Source organism: Pimephales promelas, chromosome 11 (assembly GCF_988280905.1).
Source record: "Pimephales promelas chromosome 11, fPimPro1.hap1.1, whole genome shotgun sequence".
In the NCBI taxonomy this organism is placed as follows: Eukaryota; Metazoa; Chordata; class Actinopteri; order Cypriniformes; family Leuciscidae; genus Pimephales; species Pimephales promelas.
Genome location: NC_142779.1, coordinates 4,372,864 through 4,396,862, shown reverse-complemented (window position 1 = coordinate 4,396,862; position 23,999 = coordinate 4,372,864). Strand labels below are relative to the sequence as shown.

Here is a 23,999-nt window from a genome sequence, read left to right as displayed (position 1 = left end):
AATATGCACTCTATTAAAATGATCTGTCATATTCATCAGATGAACAGGAAGAAGACGATGAAGACTGGTATGTTCTGTTTTTTTTTTTTCATTTAGTGTTCATGTCCTGTGTGAACAGGTGTAAGGGAAACATCTGTGCACCTGCACACAAACACAAACTGCTGCCCGCTTCTGCCAGTTTGTTTGTTTTCTGGCTTGATATTTCTGCTTATTGCCCACATGTGAGCAAGGGCTGCTGGGATACTGGTGCAGGCTTTGGCATGCAGGCGCCCGAGGGAGGAGAATGCCGTCTGTGCGTGCCACTGACTCGTTTATAAGTTTGTCTGGGGCACTGGGTCCATTTACAAACAGAAACAGAGAAAGAGAGAAAAAAGCATCCAGTTCCATTTCAATATCCTCAACTTATGTTTTCCCCCCTCTTTCTTTCTCTCAGAGGACTGTTGACTTTCTCTTTTACACTTTTAGGGGGCCAGGATCTGATTCGAACTGAGGAGAATTCAAGATTTCAGCTGATGTGTTGATTCAACTGAAATGGCCACAAATTCCAGCCAGACTCACACACACACACACACACACGATTGGTTTTATGTTTTATGGCGACTTTCCTTTGACATAATGATTTTTACACTGTTATACTATCTCCTAAAAACCATCCATCACAAAAAACTTTCTGCATTTTCAAAAAACATCTTTGTGGGGATATTCTGTCCCCATAACATATGGTTTAGCAGGACCACACACACCATCAGAGATTAATTACTAAAAGCGGAAATCTGACAAATGAGTTGAGAAACAGCTGCAAACCAGATATAACACCCAAACCGTAGACATTGTTAACCCTCATTACCCTCACAGACACACAGATTCAGACTCAGTGTCTCCCTCTAGTGCCTCACAGGATATTAGCTATATTAAAGTTTCCAGAGTGTTGCTCTAGATTAGAGCATCCACTTGGCGGATAGAAAGAAACATATTGATATTGTTATTATAAAAATTGAGAGATTAATTTTCTGCCTGGCCAGTGAAAACTTGCATATAGTGTCATTTTAATGTTTTGACATACTTGATGATGTTTGTACCACAAAAATCATAAAAACCACATTATTGACCCCCTTTTGAAGACCACTGCAGAGAATTACTAGTTTGCAGTGTTTCCATGATGTTTCACATGATTTACATTAGTATCAGTGGAAAAACTTTTAAAAAGAGCAAAGAGAAGGAAAGCATGTGGTATAACCATTTATTCTATGTTATTTTCCTCTTTATTAATGTATATTTTGTTTATTTTAAAATAACATTATAAAGATGAAAAAACAACAATTTTAAATAACTTAAATTAATAAATTAATATTAATTTAAATGGTTAAGGGAAAACATTTTTTTTTTTTACAGAAACAATATTAATATTGAATATTAATATAAGAAATGTTCTATATTGGTTTGGGTTTTCCCTTTTTTTGTCCACACACGATTCAAACAAAAATTAATATGAATAAAACACTTCACAGGATTTTTTAGCAGAAGCAATATTAATATAAATAAAAAATATAATATTTTATATTATAATATAAAATAATATAAATAATATTAACATTAATAACACAATAAAGCAAAGTCGTATTGGTTGATGACTACACTCTAAAAATGCTGGGTTGTTTGTCAAATATGGACAAACCCGAACGTTGGATTAAAAATGTAATGAATAAATTTAACCCAGTGGCTGGGTTTGTCCATATTTGACCCAAAGCTGGGTTAAAACAACCCAGCATTTTTTTAGTAGAGGGGGAATTGTTCTTCCATGGCAATTTAGAACTTTGAAAACTTTAGATTTAGAAAAGAAACTGTCACATTTCCTGAGAATTCCCATTTCAGTTTCAGAATATGGTTCCTCCAACACTATCTCACGACCAATTCGTACGAATTCGACGCATGATTAAAAAGTGTCTAATTCGTACTAATTCGTACGACCTCACTCGTACTAATTCGTACGATTTGTCTAAACCCACGTGATGGTTAAGTTTAGGGGCGGGGTAAGGGGTAGGTCATTCGTATGAATTCATACGAATTGGCCAATTCGTAAAATATGTACGATTTAGCAAAATCGTATTAATTCGTACGAGTGAGGTCGTATGAATTGTTACGAATTAGCCACTTTTTAATCATTCGTCGAATTCGTACGACTTGGTCGTGAGATCGGGTTGGTTCCTCTCTTATCCTTCCCCCATCAGTGAGCAGTTCAGTGTTCCACTAGCCCACAGTCAAGCGTGTAACCCGGCTCACTACAGAGGTTTGCCTCATTTGACTGCTGAGTTTGTTTGTTAACAGAAGAGCAAGCAGTAGCTAGTCAGCAGGAATTGTGCGTGTTTGTTTGAGGATCAGGGTTCTGGTGAGGATGCAAATCTCGGCCCTCACCTGTAAAATGGCCATGCAAAATCAGATGGATTACACCTGGACCAGGCAAATCATGTGGCCAGGAGAGAGAAAGACATAGAGACATAAAGGCTGAAATATATACTTGTTAGTCTGTGTATAATCTAATCAAATCATGTATATTTGCGTTAGAATGACATCAGAAATACCACATATCTAACAATCATACAATAATGTGGATCCCAGACTTGCTTACTTGTTCATGGTTTGAGTTTCTACTATGTGGTTTTATGCTCAACTGGTGAAACAAACCCACAGGAACCAACCAAACTATATTGCTACAACTTGTCAACTATACAGTGGCCTCAAACCATTACTTTTAACCAACTGTTGTTGCACACTATCCAGGGCACGAAGCACCCGTTCCACCACATCCCAAAGATACTCTGTTGGGTTGAGATCTGGTGACTGTGGGGGCCATTTTAGTACAGTGAACTCATTGTCATGTTCAAGAAACCAATTTAAAATTATTCGAGCTTTGTGACATGGAGCATTATCCTGCTGGAAGTAGCCATCAGAGGATGGGGACATGGTGGCCATAAAGGGATGGACATGCTCAGAAACAATGCTCAGGTAGGCCATGGCATTTAAACGACGCCCAATTGGCACTAAGTGGCCTAAAGTGTGCCAAGAAAACATCCCCCACACCATTACACCAACACCACCAGCCTGCACAGTGGTAACAAGGCATGATGGATCCATGTTCTCATTCTGTTTACGCCAAATTCTAACGATGCCCAAGTCTATATATATATATATACAGCATGCAATGAATTAAAACTAAGTGTGTCTATCCATTATAAGTGTGACTTTAGTGTCTAGAGGCTTCTTGGGTCACTGTAAATGCAGGTTGAGTAACTTTAACCTACTATAATAGCCTAGTTTTCCAAGTAGGTAAAAGACTGAAGTCTAATGTTTGCACTGGATGTTGATTAATGATAACTGAAGGTAATGGCATATCACTCTGACTGGCAGAGAACCTGAGACGGAGGCAAACATGTAGATCTTGCGTGTTTATGTTAGAGCTGTAGTCCATAAGACAACACAGCATGTCGCATGCAAACTAGCTCCTCTCCGACATGTGCCGCGCTGCGATCTCATACATCAGCATGGGTCAGGTTACCATTCACAAACATCTGATACTGTACTGGAGATTTACAAATCAGGTCATTGATTCAAGACCTGGATCACAGTGAGATCCGTTTGTGAATAGATCAGGAATGCTTCCCTCCAGTGAGGAATTTTGACCTTGTTGACTCTAAAATCCATTTGTTGAAATGACTGTATTATTATTGATCCAAAAATCACAATTTTTAAGCAGCTTTTGCTTTTCTAGGACATTGAAAGGAATCAATATTCAGTTCTTTCGGAAGCAATTATTATGAAATATAAGAACGGTTGGATCTCATTATTCCCGTAGGCGTTTTTGATCGCCGCAGTTCAGAGCGGTGAGTCAACATTACACTCACGCAAGTCTGCAGCAGAGAACTCATGCTATCTGAACCAACGACTTCATATCACAATCGTTTCTCATGGACAGCAATGAGATTGAGAGCAGAAGGAAACTCTGCAACTCCTCAGATGTTTCCCCTATGAAAAAGACCCCAGTAGTCTCTTCTAAAGTTTCAGACGCACACTCAAACTCGTCTCAAGCTAAACTCAGGAAAGCTGAAGTCAGACATCTCAATATATGAACTATTCACGTTCTTTTTACTGTATGTCAACAATTAATACATTTTTGCTTATTTTAAAGATTATTTTTAAGAGAAGACAAACATCCGACACAAAATTGATCCCTAAATGAGACATACACTGCAAAAAAATGCTTTTCTTACTTACTTGTTTCCAGTCCAAATATCAAACATTTCTCAAATCAAGATGCATTCACTAAAGCTGTAAAATGCCATAAGATATTATGTCTTGTTTGCTGGGGAAATGAATCAAAATAAAGTGAGTTTTTGCTTAAAACAAGAAAAGCTATCTGCCAATGTAGTAAGAAAAATAATCTTGTTTCTGTTTGAATTAGGATTATTTTTCTCACCTCATTGGCAGATAATTTAGCTTTTTTTAAGGATCAATTCTCTTTATTTTGATTAATTTCCCTGGAATTAACTCATCTAGTAAATGATCTTGATTTGAGAATTTTTTGATATTTGGACTGCATGGAAACAAGACAAAAATACTAAAATAAGTAAGAAAAGCATTTTTTTGCAGTGTATTTACAAACCTCATTAAATCTTCTAAGCAAATAAAATGATTTTCTGGTAAACTTTGCAATAATATGATCTGATGGAACTGAATCGAATCATGATTCCATATTTGGGGGTTCGAGAACAAATATCTAAATTCTAAAATTGAATTTTGTCTTCCAAATGAAATAATACAGAAAAATCTGTTTGAATGAACTCTCTTTGGCCACGTAAACACTGCAAAGAATGACAACCACAGATAAATGTAGGAGTGGATATCCTGAATTATGTGATAATTGACAAAGGTTTTGTGCAATTTTTGATACACTATGCGGAAAAAAATCACTCCCATGAATACCTACAGACTGTACAGACTGAAATGAAACACTCAGTAGAAGAGTGACAATATATTTGGCTGCAGTGTGCATGTGGCCTTTAATAAACGTCAAATATTTCCTCCCTTTACAGAGCAGGGATTATGATGGAACTGCCACCTGGTGTTTTGAAAAATGCCACCTGACAAACTGCAAGTCTATTAGGAACAATAAATCAGTCAGAGTGCAATTAAAGAAAGCTATAACTTAAATGTCACCCGGGCTGGTCGGTGTTTGTGTGTGGTGGAGGTAAAAATGACTCAGCGGGATTGGATGTTTGGGGTTCTCGGGAACAGGAAGGGCAGGAATTCTGCGTCGCCGCGGGGAAGGAAAACCATGCCAGCACCAGGTATGTGGCTGTGTGTCCATGGCAGCGAGAGTTTGTGTTTTCGAGAGAGAGTGTTTATACGTGTGTATGTGCCAAAGCAGGTGGGTGTGTGTGTATTTCACACACAGAGAATGTTTATTGTTGTTTCTGGGTGTATGCATGCATGTGTGTGCGTGTGCAAGCGAAAGTATATAATTTTTTTTCACAAAAATGCTGCATTTTGATTGGATCATTAATATTGTGATTCCCCCATTAGGACTGCAAGACACCCACACACATCTGCATATCAAAGAAGTTATTTGAGGACAACAGTGTGTGTTTTTTGATGAAAGGCCACAAAAAGGAAATAAAGAAAGTCAAAAGGGTTTGGAACGACATCTTTGTGTGAATTATTCTCTTTGGACATAATGTGTACCAGTGTGTGTTTGTAAAGTCTCTTACCAGACCAGCGTAAGTCATCTTCCACTTTACATGTCTTCAGTGCAGGAGCGTCCATCTGATCAGGCCATAATCCTGCATCAAAAACATATACATATTTAATCACTTGTCAACTGGTAATCTATGAGATACACACAACACACACACACACACTTAAAATATCAAGCGATATGTGATATTGCTGAAAAATCATAATATGTTAAATCCCTTGACATTAAAGATATCTATTAATTTTCTCTTAATTTGTAAATGAACACAAATAATGATACAATTAAATGTAATTCATATGCAGTGATATAATAACTAGTAATGATAAAATAAAAAATAAACATAAATATGAATGCAATAAATAAATTAAAAGACAGTTAAAAGAAAATTCTATATACTTTTTGACAAAACTTAAGATAACTGTATTTTGATATTTGCTATTTATTTACATACTTTTTTTTTAAAAAATTGACACTAAATATATTTTCTCTTGTATGCAGCAATATAAATATATAATAATAAACAGCAATTTTATCTACACATATTTTCCTTGAACGGTTTATTAAATGTAAAAAAAAATAGAATTTGTTAATTGTTGAATCGGTTTTGAATCAGTTTTGAAACAGCCAGTTGATTAAACTGATTATTGGAAGTCATCTGAACTCACCAAAAATCATTTTTGCTAAAGAAGTTTAAGCGCGAGATGCTGTTGCTTAATTTTAATTTGATATTTGCAGCAAAATCATCATAAATACACAGTGAATAAATATAATCGCCCAGCCCTATCTGTAGGATTGCGACAGAGTGAATTTGTCCACACACGCTCAGTGTGAAAGAGCTGCTAGTGTTTTCATCAAAGGTGCTGAGAAAAACAAACATGAAATCTTATGCTGGTTTCATGTTACAGACACACACACACACACACACACACACACACACGTTAGAGCTCCATCTGTCAAAATGCATGTGCATAAGTAGATAACTTTGAAAAATTCTGTTTTGCTGACAAGCCAAGAAAAGTATCAGCAAGTCACAAGGAATTTTTTTGGGTGTCTGTTGAAGGTGTGTGTGATTATCACATATTTCTTATCTTTAGCGCGTGATGCCTGTGTGTGTGTGTATGATCTGAGGTTTTTAAATCACTCCATCAGCATTAACACGCAGCTGTCTCGCACACACAAACAGTCGCCGCACGAGTCTAAAACAAGATACTTTTGGAAATATAGAGTATGTTTATGTGTGTGTGTGTGTGTGTGTTTGTCAGTGCACTGAACTGCCAATTTGACATGCAAATGAATCCTGTTTGCTCTCAGTCCGAGATGAGATAGTTGTTTTAAGCTAATCGTTGCAACACACACATATACGTATGAGATATGAGACGTATGCAACTACATTTTTACATTTTCTGAGAAAAATATGAGTCGTGTTTGTCCATGCAAAACCAGTCAGCATGATGCTAGTCGCTGGTTTCTAGAGTGTTCTGGAGGAATGATTGATACCCAAGTCATATTCTGGTCCCTCCTCAAGTCTACTCAATTTGCCTATTTTATTTTTAAAGTCATAAATCAGATCAGATCCAAAAAATACGAGCAAATTTGTCCTCAACAAGCATTATGGGACATGCTACACTTGAATAAATCCCTATATGCAGTAGTAATAATGATGCTTGGCTTAGCAAACTCCACTAATGGCACACTGTTCCCAGGTCTCTCTCTCTGGTTTTCTCCGCACAATGATAAATTCTTCAGTATAAATGCTCGTATTCAGGCCACAGCTGGTGCTTCTGCTGAAAATAAACATCTCACTCAAATATTTTGATTGGCCATTGCACAATGTCAATAACAGACAGATTTATACTGCTATTAAAGAAACTGTCTGTGAGCAGTACAATATGTGCGTAACTGAGAGCTTTGTGCATCTCTGACAGGACTCGTATGACGGTAACTCATCTAATTTTGGCTATAATGCCAACCAAAAGCAGTGTAGATCGACTGAACTACTGAATCAGTTTGTTCTAGTGAATCAGTTCAGTCAGGCTGCTGTTCTTGTAAATGATTCATTAGTTGATTAAATCAACAATTTACTGATTCATTTAAATACCCTGTTGTGAAGTACTAAGGATAGATGGTGTGTTTTGTCTATCTATATGAGATACAAAACAGAAAGAGAGAGAGAGAGAGAGAGAGGCTGTATAACACTGAGTGGAAATGCAGGCTTTCCTCAGTACCAGCAAAAACAAACACAGCCACCATGAAGTCTGGTTATATGTCTGATCTTTCACCACACCTCCTTAAAACTCTCAAACGCTCTCTGAAGTCACACACACACACACACACACACACACACACACGTAGTCTGAGACTTAAATGGACCCTAGTACGTTCACTGACTGTCTTATACTGCTTGCCATTATTTTGTGACAATTAAAGGAGTAGTTCACTTTTGAAAAACTTTTGCTGATAATTTACCCCAATGTCATCCAAGATGTCCATGTCTTTCTTTATTCAGACGAAACAGAAATTAAGGCGAAACGATCGCTCATTTAATAAATAAATAACAAAGTTTAAGTTTTATAAGCTCAAATGCTCGCCTTGCTCTGTTCTGTGACGCACGTTCGAGACTCTCCTGTTTGAACTCGTTCATCAAAATGAACGAATCTTTTTCCAAGTCTTTTGGTTTATTCAACGAACGAAACGAACGAATTGACTCTGAAAAAGATTCGTTCATTTTGATGAACGAGTTCGAACAGGAGAGTTACGAACGTGCATCGCAGTACACAGCAAGGCGAGCATTTGAGTTTATAAAACTTAAACTTTGTTATTTATTTATTAAATGAGCGATCTTTTCACTTGATAAGACCCTTATTCATCGTCTGGAATCGTTTAAAGCCTTTGAACAGTTTGCAGTTTGCACTGAAAGTGTCTTTTGGACCTTGAACCATTTGGTTCCCATTGAAGTCCATTATATGGAGAAAAATCCTGGAATGTTTCATCAAAAACATTAATTTCTTTTCAACTGAAAAAAGAAAGACATGGACATCTTGGATGACATGGGGGTGAGTAAATTATCAGCAAAAGTTTTTTGAAAAGTGAACTACTGCTTTTAAGAACATTTCCTTCCAGCTCTCATGTCATATCAACCATATTAAATTATATATATACTGTATATATATATATATATATATATATATATATATATATATATATATATAATGAATAGAAATTAAAAATGAAAATATTAATTTCACAGATATACTGTATATGATGTGTGTGTCAGTAACGCAGCATGTGGGATGTGTGTGTGAGTACACACCACACGGCTCTGCCCGCATCTCTGTGGGCTTGTACCTTTATTCTCTTCAGTGAACTCCCTGTCCGTTTTGGTTTGTTTATTCCTTGTTCGTTTTATTTTCATCTGAAGCAAGTTGCTGCATGCTAACTAATGCCAACTTTAATTCGCCTCCCTGCTCATCTGGCATGACAAAATGTGTGTGTGTGTACGTGTGTTTGTGAAACGGCGCTGTGTGCTTTTACAAATCTGTTTAACTATGAACCATGTCTGTGTTTGTGCTGTGAATTTTGTAACTTAATATCTGTTTACAGTCATCAACAATCTGCTAACCTCAAGACTCCGGGATGATGCAATCAACACCAGACACACACACACACACACACACACAGTTAGCATCAGTCAGGTGGAATGAGAGACCATCTAATTACTGTGTGATGAAGGTAATAAATCTGATGAAACATGTCTATCTTACACATGTCTGTCTGCAAACCTCATACCACACAGAGCTGTCTGACAGAATGTGTGTGTGTATGTGTGTGTTAAGATTTAGATATAAAGATGAAGTGGGGATGATACGAGACAGACAGAGAGACAGTGTTAATATCAGACATAACAGTAAGGTTTTGATGTATCACACACACACACACACAGGCCTACAGCAGTGACAGTCTCCCGACAGCTAAAGCTCTGTTAATGTGTTATGTCTGCTAGAAATGTGTGTGTCGGCAGTCTTGGCCTCTGACAGCTCAATGAAGACATAATTCCTGTCCTAATCCACCTGCAGATATGGATACTAGAGGTACTTTACTCGCTCAAGCACACTCCTGACGCGGTGAGTGTAAATCTCCCATTCTTCTTGCGCTGAGCTCTGGATGAGTTACAGCTTTGGTTTTGCAGGAATGCTTGTGTAAGAGTCCATCCTTCAGAAATCAGGTCAATCTGATGGAGGAATTTACCAGAAACCCCAAACAAAAACACCACTGACACATCCAGCGTCTCTAATTCAACAGCTCATGATGGATAAACTACTCATAAATAATGAAGGTTAAGAAAGAAACCACACTTTTATGGGTTCCGGTTGACCATTACATCATGTCCTAACCAAACAAGTTATTGTTTGTCTAAATGCCTTGAAATAGAACAAAATTATATATATAGAATAGAAATTAAAAATGAAAATATTAATTTCACAGATATACGGTATATGATGTGTGTGTCAGTAACGCAGCATGTGGGATATATGTATATATATATATATATATATATATATATATATATTTTATAAAATCAGATACTTTTATATAAAAAAGACTATTAGGGCTGTCAAACGATTAATCGCGATTAATCGCATCCAAAATAAAAGTTTGTGCTTACATAATATATGTGGGTGCATGTGTCTAATTATATATATATATATATACTGTATATATATATAGATAAATACACACACATGCTTGTATATATTTAAGAAATATTTTCATGTAATTACTGGTATATAGATTTATATAAAATTTATATTACATATAGAAATATAAATATTTTATATATAAATAATATTTTTTTTCTTAAATATACATTCATGTGTGTATTTATGTATATACAAAATAATTATACACAGTTCACCCATATATTATGTAAACACAAACTTTTATTTTGGGTGCGATTAATCGCGATTAATCGTTTGACAGCCCCAAAAAATGATATATCTGATGTTTAATATATAATGTATGCATAAATATTTAAATGTTTAACTAATCATATTTTATACTATATGATTTAATCATTATATCAATTATAATTTTAATAGAATTATTACATATTTTGGTAACACTTTACAGTAAGGTTCATTAGTTAACGGTTCAACAATTACTAATACGTTATAAAAATCAAAGGTTGTATAAGTTAACATAAGTTAATGCACTGTGATCAAACATGAAAAAGGAATGAACAGCTGGATTATTATTAACTAACATTAACAAAAATGAATAAATACTGTAACAAATGCATTGCTCATTGTAAGTTCATGATAGTTAATACATGAACTAATATTAACTAATGAACCTTATTGTAAAGTCTAACCCATATTTTTTTAATAACTATTCTCATTATATATTATAAATTATTTCAATTATTTGACTTTAAATGCGAATGGTGAAAACTGAAAAGAATAAAAGAAAGATGAAAGAACAGCAGGCCGTGATATGCCCCTCGGGAGCATTTGGTCTTTCTGGTTTTTTGATGGATCGTAGAGAGATGTGAGTCACGACTGCTTAGATAATCATAAACACACGACAACTCTGTTTGAGTTTCCACAAAATATGAGCGATTCTGCCTACACTACAGATGCAGTGAGCAAACAAAAACAAATAAAAAAGGCAAAATTGTTTAACGAAATGACAAAATCAAAGCCAATCCAAACAAATCAGACGTTACAAGCTTACAAACACCACCCAACTTACAAATCGCGAGCAGTAAGGAATACGTTTTACGTAAATTTTATAGTTTACGACCCTAATGATTAAAAGAACTAAACGAAATGCATCAATTAGAAGTGAATCAATTAAAACTAACTTTAGCTAGAAAAATTAACTTTATTCTAGAGCTGTCATAAGGCCAAAACAATCTCTGTTACTTTAATTTCCTATTATCCCTGTAAACCCGCTTTGAAACAATCTACATTGTTAAAAGCGCTCTATAAATGAAGATGACTTGACTTGAGGCAGAGATGAGGAGCTATGAGAGTTTGATTGAAACGTGAGTCACGACTGCTCAGATGGCCATAAAACACACCAGTTTGAGCTCTTTAGAAATGTGAGTGATTCAGTCTACAATGCAGAAACAGTGAGCAAACAAGAATGAATAAAAGAAGCACATTTCAGCAACACACACACATTGCTGCCGCGTATGAGAACAGGTGGATGAGTGAAGGGTGGGGTGCGAAAAGTGCCTGGGTGTGTGCGTTTATTTGAGCGAGAGGGACAGAAAATAGAAAGATAGACTGTAAGCGAAGTGCATACGTGCCTTGGAGAGTGTGAGAGTTTTGCTGTTTTGCTAGCAGACATCGTGCTCAAAGGTCTTTACATGCGTCTGAGAACGCATCCTCGCCCACTATCACACACGCTGACGTGGGAGCCGAGATCGAGAGGGGTTGCTAGATTCCAGACGTCGAGGTGCGAGTTGTTGTGACGAGCTAACGTCTGACTCTAACAAACACATACACAGGATCTGTAGGGCATCCAGGGACAAAACACACCTGGTATCTGTGTGGTGCTGGAGGGACTGTAATGGGATTGGTGGGAGCGGGCGGTCCCGTTGCCAGGGTTCATCCTCAGGCTGGCCCTCTGGAAACGCTCGATGTCACTCAGGCGATCGGAAAACTGCTTGTGAGGGTCGTCTGGCTTCACGCGGTGACCTGTAGAGAGAAATGACCCGGAACATGAGTTTGACTCATTGTACATACAATTTATCCACAAGTTTCCTACGCCCCATGAGGCCTTGCGTCAAAAGTGGGCGCGTCTTCCGGTTCGAAGTAAACAAAGCGCGATTTGACATGCTTGACACTCGTTCAATCAACAGTTGACAGTCATTCAAGTTATAGCGATCCAAACTAGCTAACGATGAGGGAACACAACCTCAACAAAATTCAAAAGGGTGAAATAACAGTACCTTTACCCTCCGCAGTAGTTGATTGGGAGTGTTATAATAACATTATTAATAATCAATACTCATCAAGGCATGGTGACAGACAGTTGTGCGAGCTGACAAACAATTAAAATAAAAAATACACACTCAGTCATTGTGCTTTGGAGTTTATTCAAAATTATAAATGAATGTGCTACTTGAATACATTAACTTTGATCCTGAGTTTAGGTGTAACATCAGTAGCGAACAGCCAATCACATGCTGATAGAGTTTATAGAATATTAAGAATTTAAACAAATGTACACAGGAAGATTCGTCGTCTTTTGGGAGGTGATGGAAACTACAGTCGTTGGCAGGATCACTCTGATTTCGTTTTCAGCTTATGTTCAAAACAATCACGTTTAAGCCACTGAATTACTTGTAGTTTAGTCCAGTTATACATACAACCGCGAACAGCACATGTTGTCCCTGAGCTCCGTAACGACATCTCTCATAAAGATTTGCGTCTTTAAATAGTAAAATAATTCTCCGAAAAACAGCTAGCCTCTTCGCTAACTAACACACAAAATACCATTGGAATGCTACTTCCGCCGCCATACCGGAAGTTTCACCCACTTTATTTTTTACAGGAGCGCCCCTTGTGGATAGTAAAGTCATTTATTTGAAACAAATCAAGCCAGAAAAGTTGAAACTTGTTAAAGCACTTCAATGACTAATTTATTTGTCTTGTTTATGCGGATAAACTACATGGTTATGCATTACATTACATCTCTGGTATCATGCACATACTTTACGAAAGTTACCAAGTAAGCAAGAAATGTTGTCACACTAATCTCATACATAATTAATATAATTTCCATAATATTAATGTACAGAACACACCCTTTCTCTTTATAAAAAGGAAATATTTTCACATAGCACTTAAAAAATACACTCTAAAAAACTCTACACTCAAAGTTGGGTTGTTTTAACCCAACTTTGGGTCAAATATGGACAAACTCAAACATTGGGTTAAAAATGTAATTTAAAAATGTAAGCCAATGGCTGGGGTTTGTCCATATTTGACCCAAAATTGGGTTAAAACAACCCAGCATTTTTTAGAGTGCAGGCGGCTGCCTTCTTATAACATTGGCAGCAACTCACACACTCACAAATAATAAAGTCTGACATTAGCATTAAATGTCAGACTTTATTTCAAATAAAAGTTTGACATTAGCATTTCAATAAACAATATCATGTTCTAATAAGCATAAAACATCACAAATATTGTGTAAAATGGTCTGGAAAAGAGCTTATGGCTTTCAGACAGATCTGTGTACTCAGTCGTGACTCATGTAATGCTTGATGATCCACAGAGGAAATCACCAAGAAAAACCTCGCTATGAGTGTGTGTGTGTGTGTGTTTATCACTGACAATAATTTGCCATCCCACTTCAATAGCCATTACACACACACACACACACACACACACACACACACACACACACACACACACACACACACACACACACACACACACTATCATCATCATCATCATCATATGTGTAGTCTGGTCAGCTCTAATGGATGAGTTTAATGTGACTATCAGTGGCTTGTGTGAAGAACATGTGAACGTTTTGTGGTTTTTAATGTGGAGTAATGGCTGTATTTGAATGTTTTATTCAGATATAGAGAGATAACAGACGCTGTGATATGGATTTTGTGTGTTCTTGCCCTCTCTTTCACCCAAGGGCAATGCATCACTCCACGTTTTTCTTTACCCCTGGGGTAATATTTCTGTTAGTTTATCGCTCCCTCCATTTGTTGCCATGCATTGTCTCCCTCTCTCATTCGATCAAAATGATAAATAGTCATTTTTTTGGGTACTTTTTGGTTTGTTTATAAAGTGCGAAATAAACAAACACATAATCCCAGAGGAAAGAAAAACATATTTCTCTGTTGTTTCTCCTAGACTGCAATGAGATTAAATAGAAAACAACTACAACAAGACTTCCCCCTACTTTTCAGATGTTTCACAAAGAATTGAGAAAAGATCTCAACAATGTCTCCAAAATATGCAATGTATCATCAAATGATATGAGCTGCTATCCACATTCATTTTCTAGTTCTACTTTTACTGGATGACTCATTTGTGTCTATTTTTATTTCTCTCCATACATTTCAGGAGAAAAATCTGAGACAAACTTATAATACGTAAATGCAAAATAGCTCATATGGCACAAAAGAGCAATCAATTGCAATGCATAGTCATAAATATTACTTTTTTTTTGCCTCAGGCACTAACTTTTAAGCATTTGTTTTAAGTCACTTTATCTGTATGTCTTCTTAATGCAGTTGTAAGGTCATACAGTTAAAGCCTTTCTGTTCAGGCACTACTAGTGTGTCTCTCCTGTTTGGCTGCGGGGTCAAACCCTACATCTGCCCTGGCTACATTCACCCTGTCTGAATTATTATGGATGAATGAATATTTCATAGGTAAGGGGGCACTTAGACAGGAATGTTGACTTTTTGTGAGAATGATATCATAACCACAGGACACACACAGACACACTAATTAGAGTGGATCGCTCTCATGCACACACACACGCACATATCATGGGGAAATGGACTGGGATGAACACAACTGCAACAGACACTGCATGATGGAGATATAGATGTACACCACAACCTCTTAACAAAGATATTCAAATCAAATTCTCACCTTCACATGCATTTGAATGTTTTACCATGGGTTAAGGTGTGTTATTTTTCAAGCCAGATAGATTAATTTGTGCTGAAATGTAATTTTTCAAGTCACAAAATAAGAAGTATCATCAGATTGTCAGGTTAAATTATATCAGATATACAAATTATTTAAACAATATATTTACAATGTAAACATCATCATTATTGATTTTCATAATTCTCGATTATCGATGATTTAATGACTCAAAGACACTTGAATTGGGTATTGAATGAATCAATGTGTTCGAATGAATCTGTTGAGTAAATGATTCAATGAATCATTCGTTAAGATATCACTTAATTTCTTTCTGAATAAAAAAAAAATAGTTCAACTCTTGATTCTTTCATTCATTTGTCATGTGACAGATGCAATTGAATAAATGTTCAAAATATGACTAATTTACACTAGGGCTGTCAAACGATTAATCGCAATTAATCGCATCCAAAATAAAAGTTTGTGTTGTGTGTATAATTACTTATTGTATATATATATATATATATATAAATACAGACACATGCATGTATATTTAAGAAAAAAATATTATTTATATATAAAATACTTATATTTATATATAATATAAATTATATATAAATCTATTTACAGTACAGTACATGAAAATATTTCTTAAATATACAAGCATGTGTCTGTATTTATATATATAAAATAATTATACACAATGCACCCACATACAGTATATTGTTTAAACACAAACTTTTATTTTGGATGCGATTAATCGCGATTAATCGTTTGACAGCCCTAATTTACACCAATAATGCGCAGATTGATATGCAAACACAGACAATAACTATTTTTCACCAGAAATTTAGCGTAAAAAGAACAACCACAACTGACCAAACTAATGTCATGTCTTCCTCATCTTGACTAACTGTTTTAGCATTGCTTCAAGTTTCACCGTTGCTCTTCGAGTAAAACCATCCTGCCCACTAACAGTTCTGGGATATAAGAAGTATAGCCATCGTCATCATTCATTCGATCTCGTACTTTCTGCACATGGAGTGTGTACACAGAGGCCCTCTCTGCACACTTTCAGCTTTCATACTTGCACTGATCAACTGACTGATACGCCCAGCTTCCTTCCTTCTCTCTCTCTCTCTCGCTTCATTCTCTCTCTTTAACGATGAAAAGAAAGAAACATATGTTCCCCTTTTGGAAAGACAGAACACAGGCTCTTTTAGCGCTGGCAGAGTGTGTATGCATTTGGGCAGGACCGAAACTCGACATTTGCTGTGGAGGGCCAGACATGTTACGGCGGGCACACTGTTAATATTTATACGGGTGTCTATAAATGGGGCTGATAGGCACTTAATAACATTGTGAAATTGATCTGCACAGACTGAGGGTAACACGTGCTTTAGCTCGACCGATTGAAGAAGGTCTGGAGAAAAATAAGCAAATAAGCGGGTTTCTGAAATGATTGTCATCAATTATTTTTCAAGTGCTGTGTGTCATTAAAATTATTCATTTTTTGAAAATAAGAGAAAAAAGGGGAAAAAAGGGAAAAAAAGAAAAAAAAAGATTAATTATTTAAAGGAATTCTGCAGAAATCGTAGACTTTCGACATTAAATTACCAACCACAGTTAATTCATTTTTTATGTGCCATTTACAGACAGTACACCAATAAAAAAAAAGACTTAAACTTGAAAAATTAAACTTGGTAATTGAATTATTAAATGCTCATTGCATATCAACTCAGTATCTTCACTCTAAAAAATGCTGGGTTGTTTCAACCGAAATTTGGGTCAAATATAACCTGGTTAAAACCAGACCATTCTCAGTTAAAACTGAGTTATGGTCTGGCAAAGCGTCATAGACAAATCATTTCCAGAGGGGCATCATCAACGGACGTTGCGGGTAGACCTAAAACCAATCAGAGCGATGACGGAGATGACGTATGCAGAGCGGCGGACGCGATAGCTGATTCGAACGAGTGATGTTCGACGGCGGCATCCATCTTTGTAATATAGGCTATAAAATCTTAGAACTGGGATTTTGAAGCCGATTCAGAGCAAGTTGTCTGGGTTTTCCCAGGCCAGGTCAAATATGGACAAACCCAAATGTTGGGGTAAAAATGCAATTAAAAAGTGTGCAGTTGAAAGTGAAAGTTGAAGTTGGGTAAAAATTTGAAATGACATTTTTAACCCAACATTTGGATTTGTCAACATTTGACCCAAATTTGGGTTAAAACAACCCAGCATTGTTTAGAGTGTTGTAAACACAACTTTTCCAAAATGCATCATTAAAAAAAATGATGGGTTGTATCAACCCAAATTTGGCTCAAATATGGACAAAATGTTGGGGTAAAAATGCAATTAAAAAATGTACAGTTGAAAGTGAAAGTTGAAGTTGGGTAAAAATTTGAAATGACATTTTTAACCCAACATTTGGATTTGTCGACATTTGACCCAAATTTGGGTTAAAACAACCCAGCATTGTTTAGAGTGTTGTAAACACAACTTTTCCAAAACGCAAACATGCCATTCCTATTTTTATGCGCGGTATGCTTCGGATGGTGTGTGTGTCAGACTTTGGACTGCCCGTCTGAGGATGAGAGTAGTGTGAATTTGTTCAATAGGGTTACTACTATCTCTGAAAATGCATTGCAAAGCAGTTCTAAATGACTTGAAATGTCTGGATGAGTTAAATGAATGTGGAGCTCCACCTGTTTTATCCTCCACCGTTGTAGTTGACAGTTGGTGGGAGTAAGTTTGTGCGTACGTCAGGTGTGGTTACCGAGGCCTCAGATGAAAGTGTGCTTCCGTAGTAACGAACGCAGGAGACGTTTCTACATCTGCCAAGATCACTGCACCTGCCTTCTTTTTCGAACCACTCACACACTCACTCTCTGTCCATCTGAGAGCTGTCGTGATGTCAGAGCAGTTCACGACCGATCCAATCAGCCCATGACAGGAAATGGGTCTGTGCCAGTGAAGTGTGTTGGGCAGTAAATCCCAAACAGAGCCTCTATTCAACCTCAAACTGCACACGGCACTCTGTTTCTGAGATTTTTATGCCCCTCAAATTTGAATATTAATGATATTAAAAGTACCCTGGGAGTAAGATAATAATTAAATAAAAAGAGTCATTTTAGCTGTACTACTACAGCTACTTCACCTTCAATTATATGCATGAAAATAAAAAAGAAATGAAAAATTGAAGCAGCATTTACCTAAATGAAATGAAATTAAAACACATTCATGTGTAGCGGTTAAGCCATAATTATTGTGGCCTTGAGCATGTCCCTGTAATAAGTCGTACAGTGTTTTTCTCAAACGCTCCTCGTCATGTGGAAATCCGAGGGAATAAAGAGTCTCTTTTATTATTATCTCTGGTCCTTAATTCATTCTCTAGGGCAAGTAGGAGCAGGTGAGATAAAGACCCTTTAATACTGCCCATATCCATTAGACAATACACGAGCCAGAGGCAGTCACCCAACGCTTTGTGTGTTTTAATGTCAGTGTTTGTTACGCCCTCTTTACTTTTCCTGTTCAGGTCTTATGCAGAAAAGCATTAAAAACAAAAAGGGCGTAACAGCGCACATGTGTTTGTGGGTTTTTTGTGACTTCACTGAGAACAGTGAAGTAATATAACACTTCTTTAAAAAAAAAATTTTTTTCACAATTAGTTCACAAGAATATTTCACAACATAAATCTTATTCTCTGTTATTTGCATTCTCTTAAATGTGTAAAATAGTCATATAAACAACAAGTAGTTAAGTGCAAACCTTTCACAGGCAGCGTGCAAGTCAGTGCTGTTGTGTTCATATGTGCATGCACCTGACCTGCATATGAGTGGTTTGGTGTTTGGTTGGCCTAGTTGTAACTCAAACCAAGAAACCCTCCTGACCCAGATGATACGACATGCATTTGACTCTTCTTATCAAGCATACATGCATCTAACGGAGGTGTTCTGCTCTCTGCTGGCTGTGTGCAGCTGGAATGTTCGGAAATATAATGCCTGGGTTTTATAGGACAAAAGAACGAGCACACTTTGTGTTAAGAGTGTGATTTAGGAGCGCATTCCCTTGCCAAGCTAATGAAATTCAAACGCAACTGAGTTTTCGCGTGAGGAATTTCACCGGGCTCTTTAAACTGACTCTCTAGAGACTTTATTTCAGATTATACTGGAAGATGGAGTGGAAATTAGGGAGGAGATGATCTGATGAGAACTGCAAGAGGTGTTAAAGGGCAGGAAGAGACCCTTGATTTCAAAATGCAAGCGCCCACGCGTTTGTGTGCCTGTGACAGGATTTGACGCAACTGCAGCTTGCAGGAGTGTGAGAACTGATACAGAGATATATCTATCATCACACAGAATAGGTTTCAGTCTTTTTGTTCACACACATAATTGTTTACTTAGAAATGAGGACATCTTCAGATCTTCTCAAATTAGTAAATAATAGAATTTTTTTATGAAAACTCTTTGTTATCTTACCATCATTGGGAGGGCCAGGTTTGTGAACCTCATTAATGCATGGCGGTCATGGTCAAATGTATCCGTCTGACGTCAGAAAGTTGTGGAAGTGCGGAACGAGACATGTTTTGAGCTTGAAAAATGATAGTTTTCATGGCACAATGAAGTCTTTTATCTCAAAAGATCAAGGATAAATTGATTCCTCATGATATGAACCTAAAATGTTGAAACACTACGCTTTGACAGGGAGAAATTCTCCTTTTCCCAACAAGCTCGGCGTGTGTGTGTGTGTGTTACTGGAAGTCTGGGCACATCTCGCCTCTTCAATTAGGCTATTTGCAGAATTTTCCTCACTGTTAAAAATGGCCGAAAAATAAACAGATGATTCACTATAATGTTCCCGTAACACTCCTCCCTCTCCTTTCTGTCTCTCTCTCCTACCCATTGCCTCTCAGACGTTTATTATGGACTGTGAGGTGCTTTATTATGCTACTTTATTAAATTAGTCTTTAAAGCAGCTAGTGATGTCTGCTGGGTCAAAGAATAAAGACGGAAGTGCACGAACACAGGTTGAGCTTGGAGATATAATGCCTCTCTTGTCAGCCTTTGTCGAGTTTATCCCTCGAATAAAAGAAAATATGACTGGAAGGTGAATATAACTAGGACAGAATCATCCTTTATATCCTTTTTTTGTCAAACGCTGAGTAGGATTGCATGCATGCTAAAGCAGCCATGCGCACATTCAGTGGCTAAATCTGCACTGCATGCTTGACCATTTGTTTTCACTGTAATGAAACGTCTGTTCATTTTAATCAAACGCATTCCATTCATTTGCCATCCGATATTGGCTCCATTCATATTTAGCGTCAGTGGTGACGAAAGCTGCCACTCGCCGTTAGCAATGTCCACCAGCGTTGCTTTGAAGAAACATTCTTATGATGCATACATAGCAGAACGATTGTTAATAGCATTAGTGTGATGATACCACCGTTAAAAATCGCAGAACACTCGCACAAATGCAAGATTTTTACCCTCCCAAAGGAAAGAAAAATCTCAAATGAAGAAAACGACAGCAGATATGATCCCTTTAAAGCATGTAATCAAACTTTCCCAAAGAGCCAGTAGGAGTTGTATCTATACTTTTATCTTTATTTTTATGATCTGCAATATGCATAACTAAGTGTTTATATATATATATATATATATATATATATATATATATGGGTGTGGCATGCATTATTTAATGGATGACACACCTGGCAGGTGTTTTAAACACACATACATACATAGCAATGTATGTACACTCCTTTATTTACAGAAACACAGAATGATATCTGTGGAAAAATAACACAGAAAATGATTTTGTTAAGAGATTTACATGCCCTCTGAGAGATGTGTGCCAAAAATGCAAATACAGTCCAACTTGAAACCCCTGACTATAATCTTCTCTTCTCTTCTCTTCTCTTCTCTTCTCTTCTCTTCTCTTCTCTTCTCTTCTCTTCTCTTCTCTTCTCTTCTCTTCTCTTTTCTTCTCTTCTCTTCTCTTCTCTTCTCTGTGGTCAAATGCTTCACTTTTCTGGGGTATTTTTGCAATGACTCTTCTCTTCTCTTCTCTTTTCTTCTCTTCTCTTTTCTTCTCTTTTCTTCTCTTCTCTTCTCTTCTCTTCTCTTCTCTTCTCTGTGGTCAAATGCTTCACTTTTCTGGGGTATTTTTGCAATGACTTAGGGTTTTTTAAAAAACGAATGCTGCTAGTTTGATAGGTTTTTAGGTAATAACTTTTCTACACACTGAACAAATTTGGTGTATTTGTGCAAATAAAGTGTCTAAATATTTCTTGGGCCATCTATGCAAAGTATGGAGAGCGTTGATCATTTCAAGATGCCTGTGCTTCTGTTGTTTGTGTGTGGGGGGTCCCGTCTATCAGGTTTATCAACTCCGCAGGTAAACATTAAAGAGGTATTATTCCATTGGCAGCACTATCATAAGTACACACACAGCCTCAGTCAGCCCGCGCCTGGGGGAGGAGAGGGTGTGGTTTTTCTCATGAAAGATGCCATCAACGCAACATATCTGACAAAAGTACAATACACGAAAAACACACACACAAAAATCTATGCTTGTGGCGAACATGCACATTTGTTTTCAGCATTATGGGACGGTCACTTAGCCGAAATCCAATTATTTTGCTCATATGTGACTCATGACAGTGTGAACAGCACAAACCACATTGCATCTTTCAATTCTGATTTGGGCCACTTCCATAAGTGGTCCTAAATCTGATACAGGTCAAATGTTTCTCAATGCAACATCAGTCTGAACAGTCATATTGCAATGCATGCGACTTTTACGTCCCTCTAGAGCAACATTCGTCACAATTCTGTGCTCATGGGAGTCACTTCAGAGATTTAACATACACACCTGAACTGAAGACTATTGAGAAAGGCAGTCAGTCTGAAAACTCAAGTATGACAGTGACCGCTCGTTTCATAAATGTTTAAAAACTATGCACTACTTTTTTGCATTCTCGTCTTAGTTTTTCTATATTGCGTGCTCATAAATTCGCTGGCTTCCATGGCACTTCACACTATAAATAAATGCGTATTCTCTGCCCTATGACAGCCCTATTCCATATGACAGTGTGCTTTTTATCATGCTTTTGCGCATACGGGTCACTCCAGGACCATGATTTGTTCGCACTGGAATCTGATAGTGGCCACATTTACCAGCTATACAAAAAACAATCAGATCTGAGCAACAAATCAGAATTGAGCACTAAGGTTTGCAGTGTGAACGTAGCCAATCACTTCCATAGACACCTCCAAAAGATTTTTGATAAAAACATCACATTTCTAATTATTTATCATTTACTGTTCATAAAAACAGTCCGAAGTCTGAAGTCATTTCGCATACTCAGAGTCTAATGTAACCACTCACACACTTTCCCACTGCATTGTGTCTGAAGTACCTGTTCATTAGTGATAGTTGAGTGAGCGCAGGCTACAGATCAGGCGTGCTATAGCAATGTGACCCGCTCTGCAGGAAACGGCTCTAAAGAATCATTACAAGCCAAATGTCAGTGAGCCAACATGATAAATATGACACGCATGAGGAAATCTAGCATTACACACGTAACAAAAAGATAAACAAAGCGCCGGATTGAACCAAAAGGGATTTTTGCATGTGCTTTGCATTATTACATGCCATTGCATTTTAAAAAACATAAAGCCAAGTGGCTTTTGCTCGAGAGCTTTCCACAGACCTAACTGGGCACCTCGATTTTACCACATTTCAGGAAAGAAAAAAAATGTATGAAGAAAATGAAGCCATTTTTAGGACCATACGAATCGTTTGCATCATTTGAATTATTTGAACGAAAATTTCTCTTAAAATAAGTTCTCGTTGCTGTAATGCAGTAAAAAATAGTACAAATATATACAAATGTGCAAATGTATTATAATAGAATATTATATATTTGATATTTTTATTAGGAATTTTCTTTAATTGACAGGAGGATGTGCTTAATTGTCAAAAAATAATTTTGAAATGCATTCAAATAAATAAAATATTCATCCTAACATTAGGGTTTCTCTTTGAGTAAGATCTCCTTCATGAGATTCACCCAACATCACTTTTTTTTGGATGTATGAAGTCAGTTTACCTCAAATTCACCCAGGTGTCCTAGCAGAGTAACCACAGGTGTAGTTCATCACATTAACTATGGACATGTTCCACTAGTATTTGCCCAGCACAAAGTTTTAAAAAGTTGACAAAAACTGTGGTTTTGCTTAAAACATGTACCTGGTGTGATATTTAGTGCAATTAAATAAATTCATTAGTGTCCAAATTATTTTTGGGGGGGTAAGTGTATGAACAAATATGACAAAATGTAAACAGCAGCACTGACTTCCCTTTATCTCCCGCTCTCTCCGGTTGTGGTCGCGGCTGCATTAGTGTTATGGATCTGTACCCCTAGCAGGCGTTCAGTGCTGTGTTAATTCAGCGGCTCTAATGCGGTCAGGCACTGCTGACCCCGTTGGTCAGAGAAAGTGGCCACTTTCATTGAACCCTCTTTGTTTGCGGCTCAGAGACGCACCCTCACTCTCTGAGCCCGAAAGGCTTAATAACACACCACAACTGACATCTGAGGTTGGCAACCATCT

At 37.0% G+C, this 23,999-nt stretch overlaps 1 protein-coding gene across 2 annotated transcripts in view; it reads right to left on the bottom strand.

The window, feature by feature from the left end:
• The window catches only part of runx3 (RUNX family transcription factor 3), a 56,033-nt gene that overhangs the window by 4,049 nt on the left and 27,985 nt on the right, over positions 1 to 23,999 (bottom strand). For both annotated transcript variants that reach the window (XM_039671792.2, XM_039671793.2), the window contains 2 exons: positions 12,292 to 12,450; positions 5,763 to 5,834 (listed from right to left, as the gene is read on the bottom strand). In XM_039671792.2, coding sequence (XP_039527726.2) covers positions 5,763 to 5,834; positions 12,292 to 12,450 — 231 coding nt within the window. The remainder of the gene's footprint in view (positions 1 to 5,762; positions 5,835 to 12,291; positions 12,451 to 23,999) is intronic.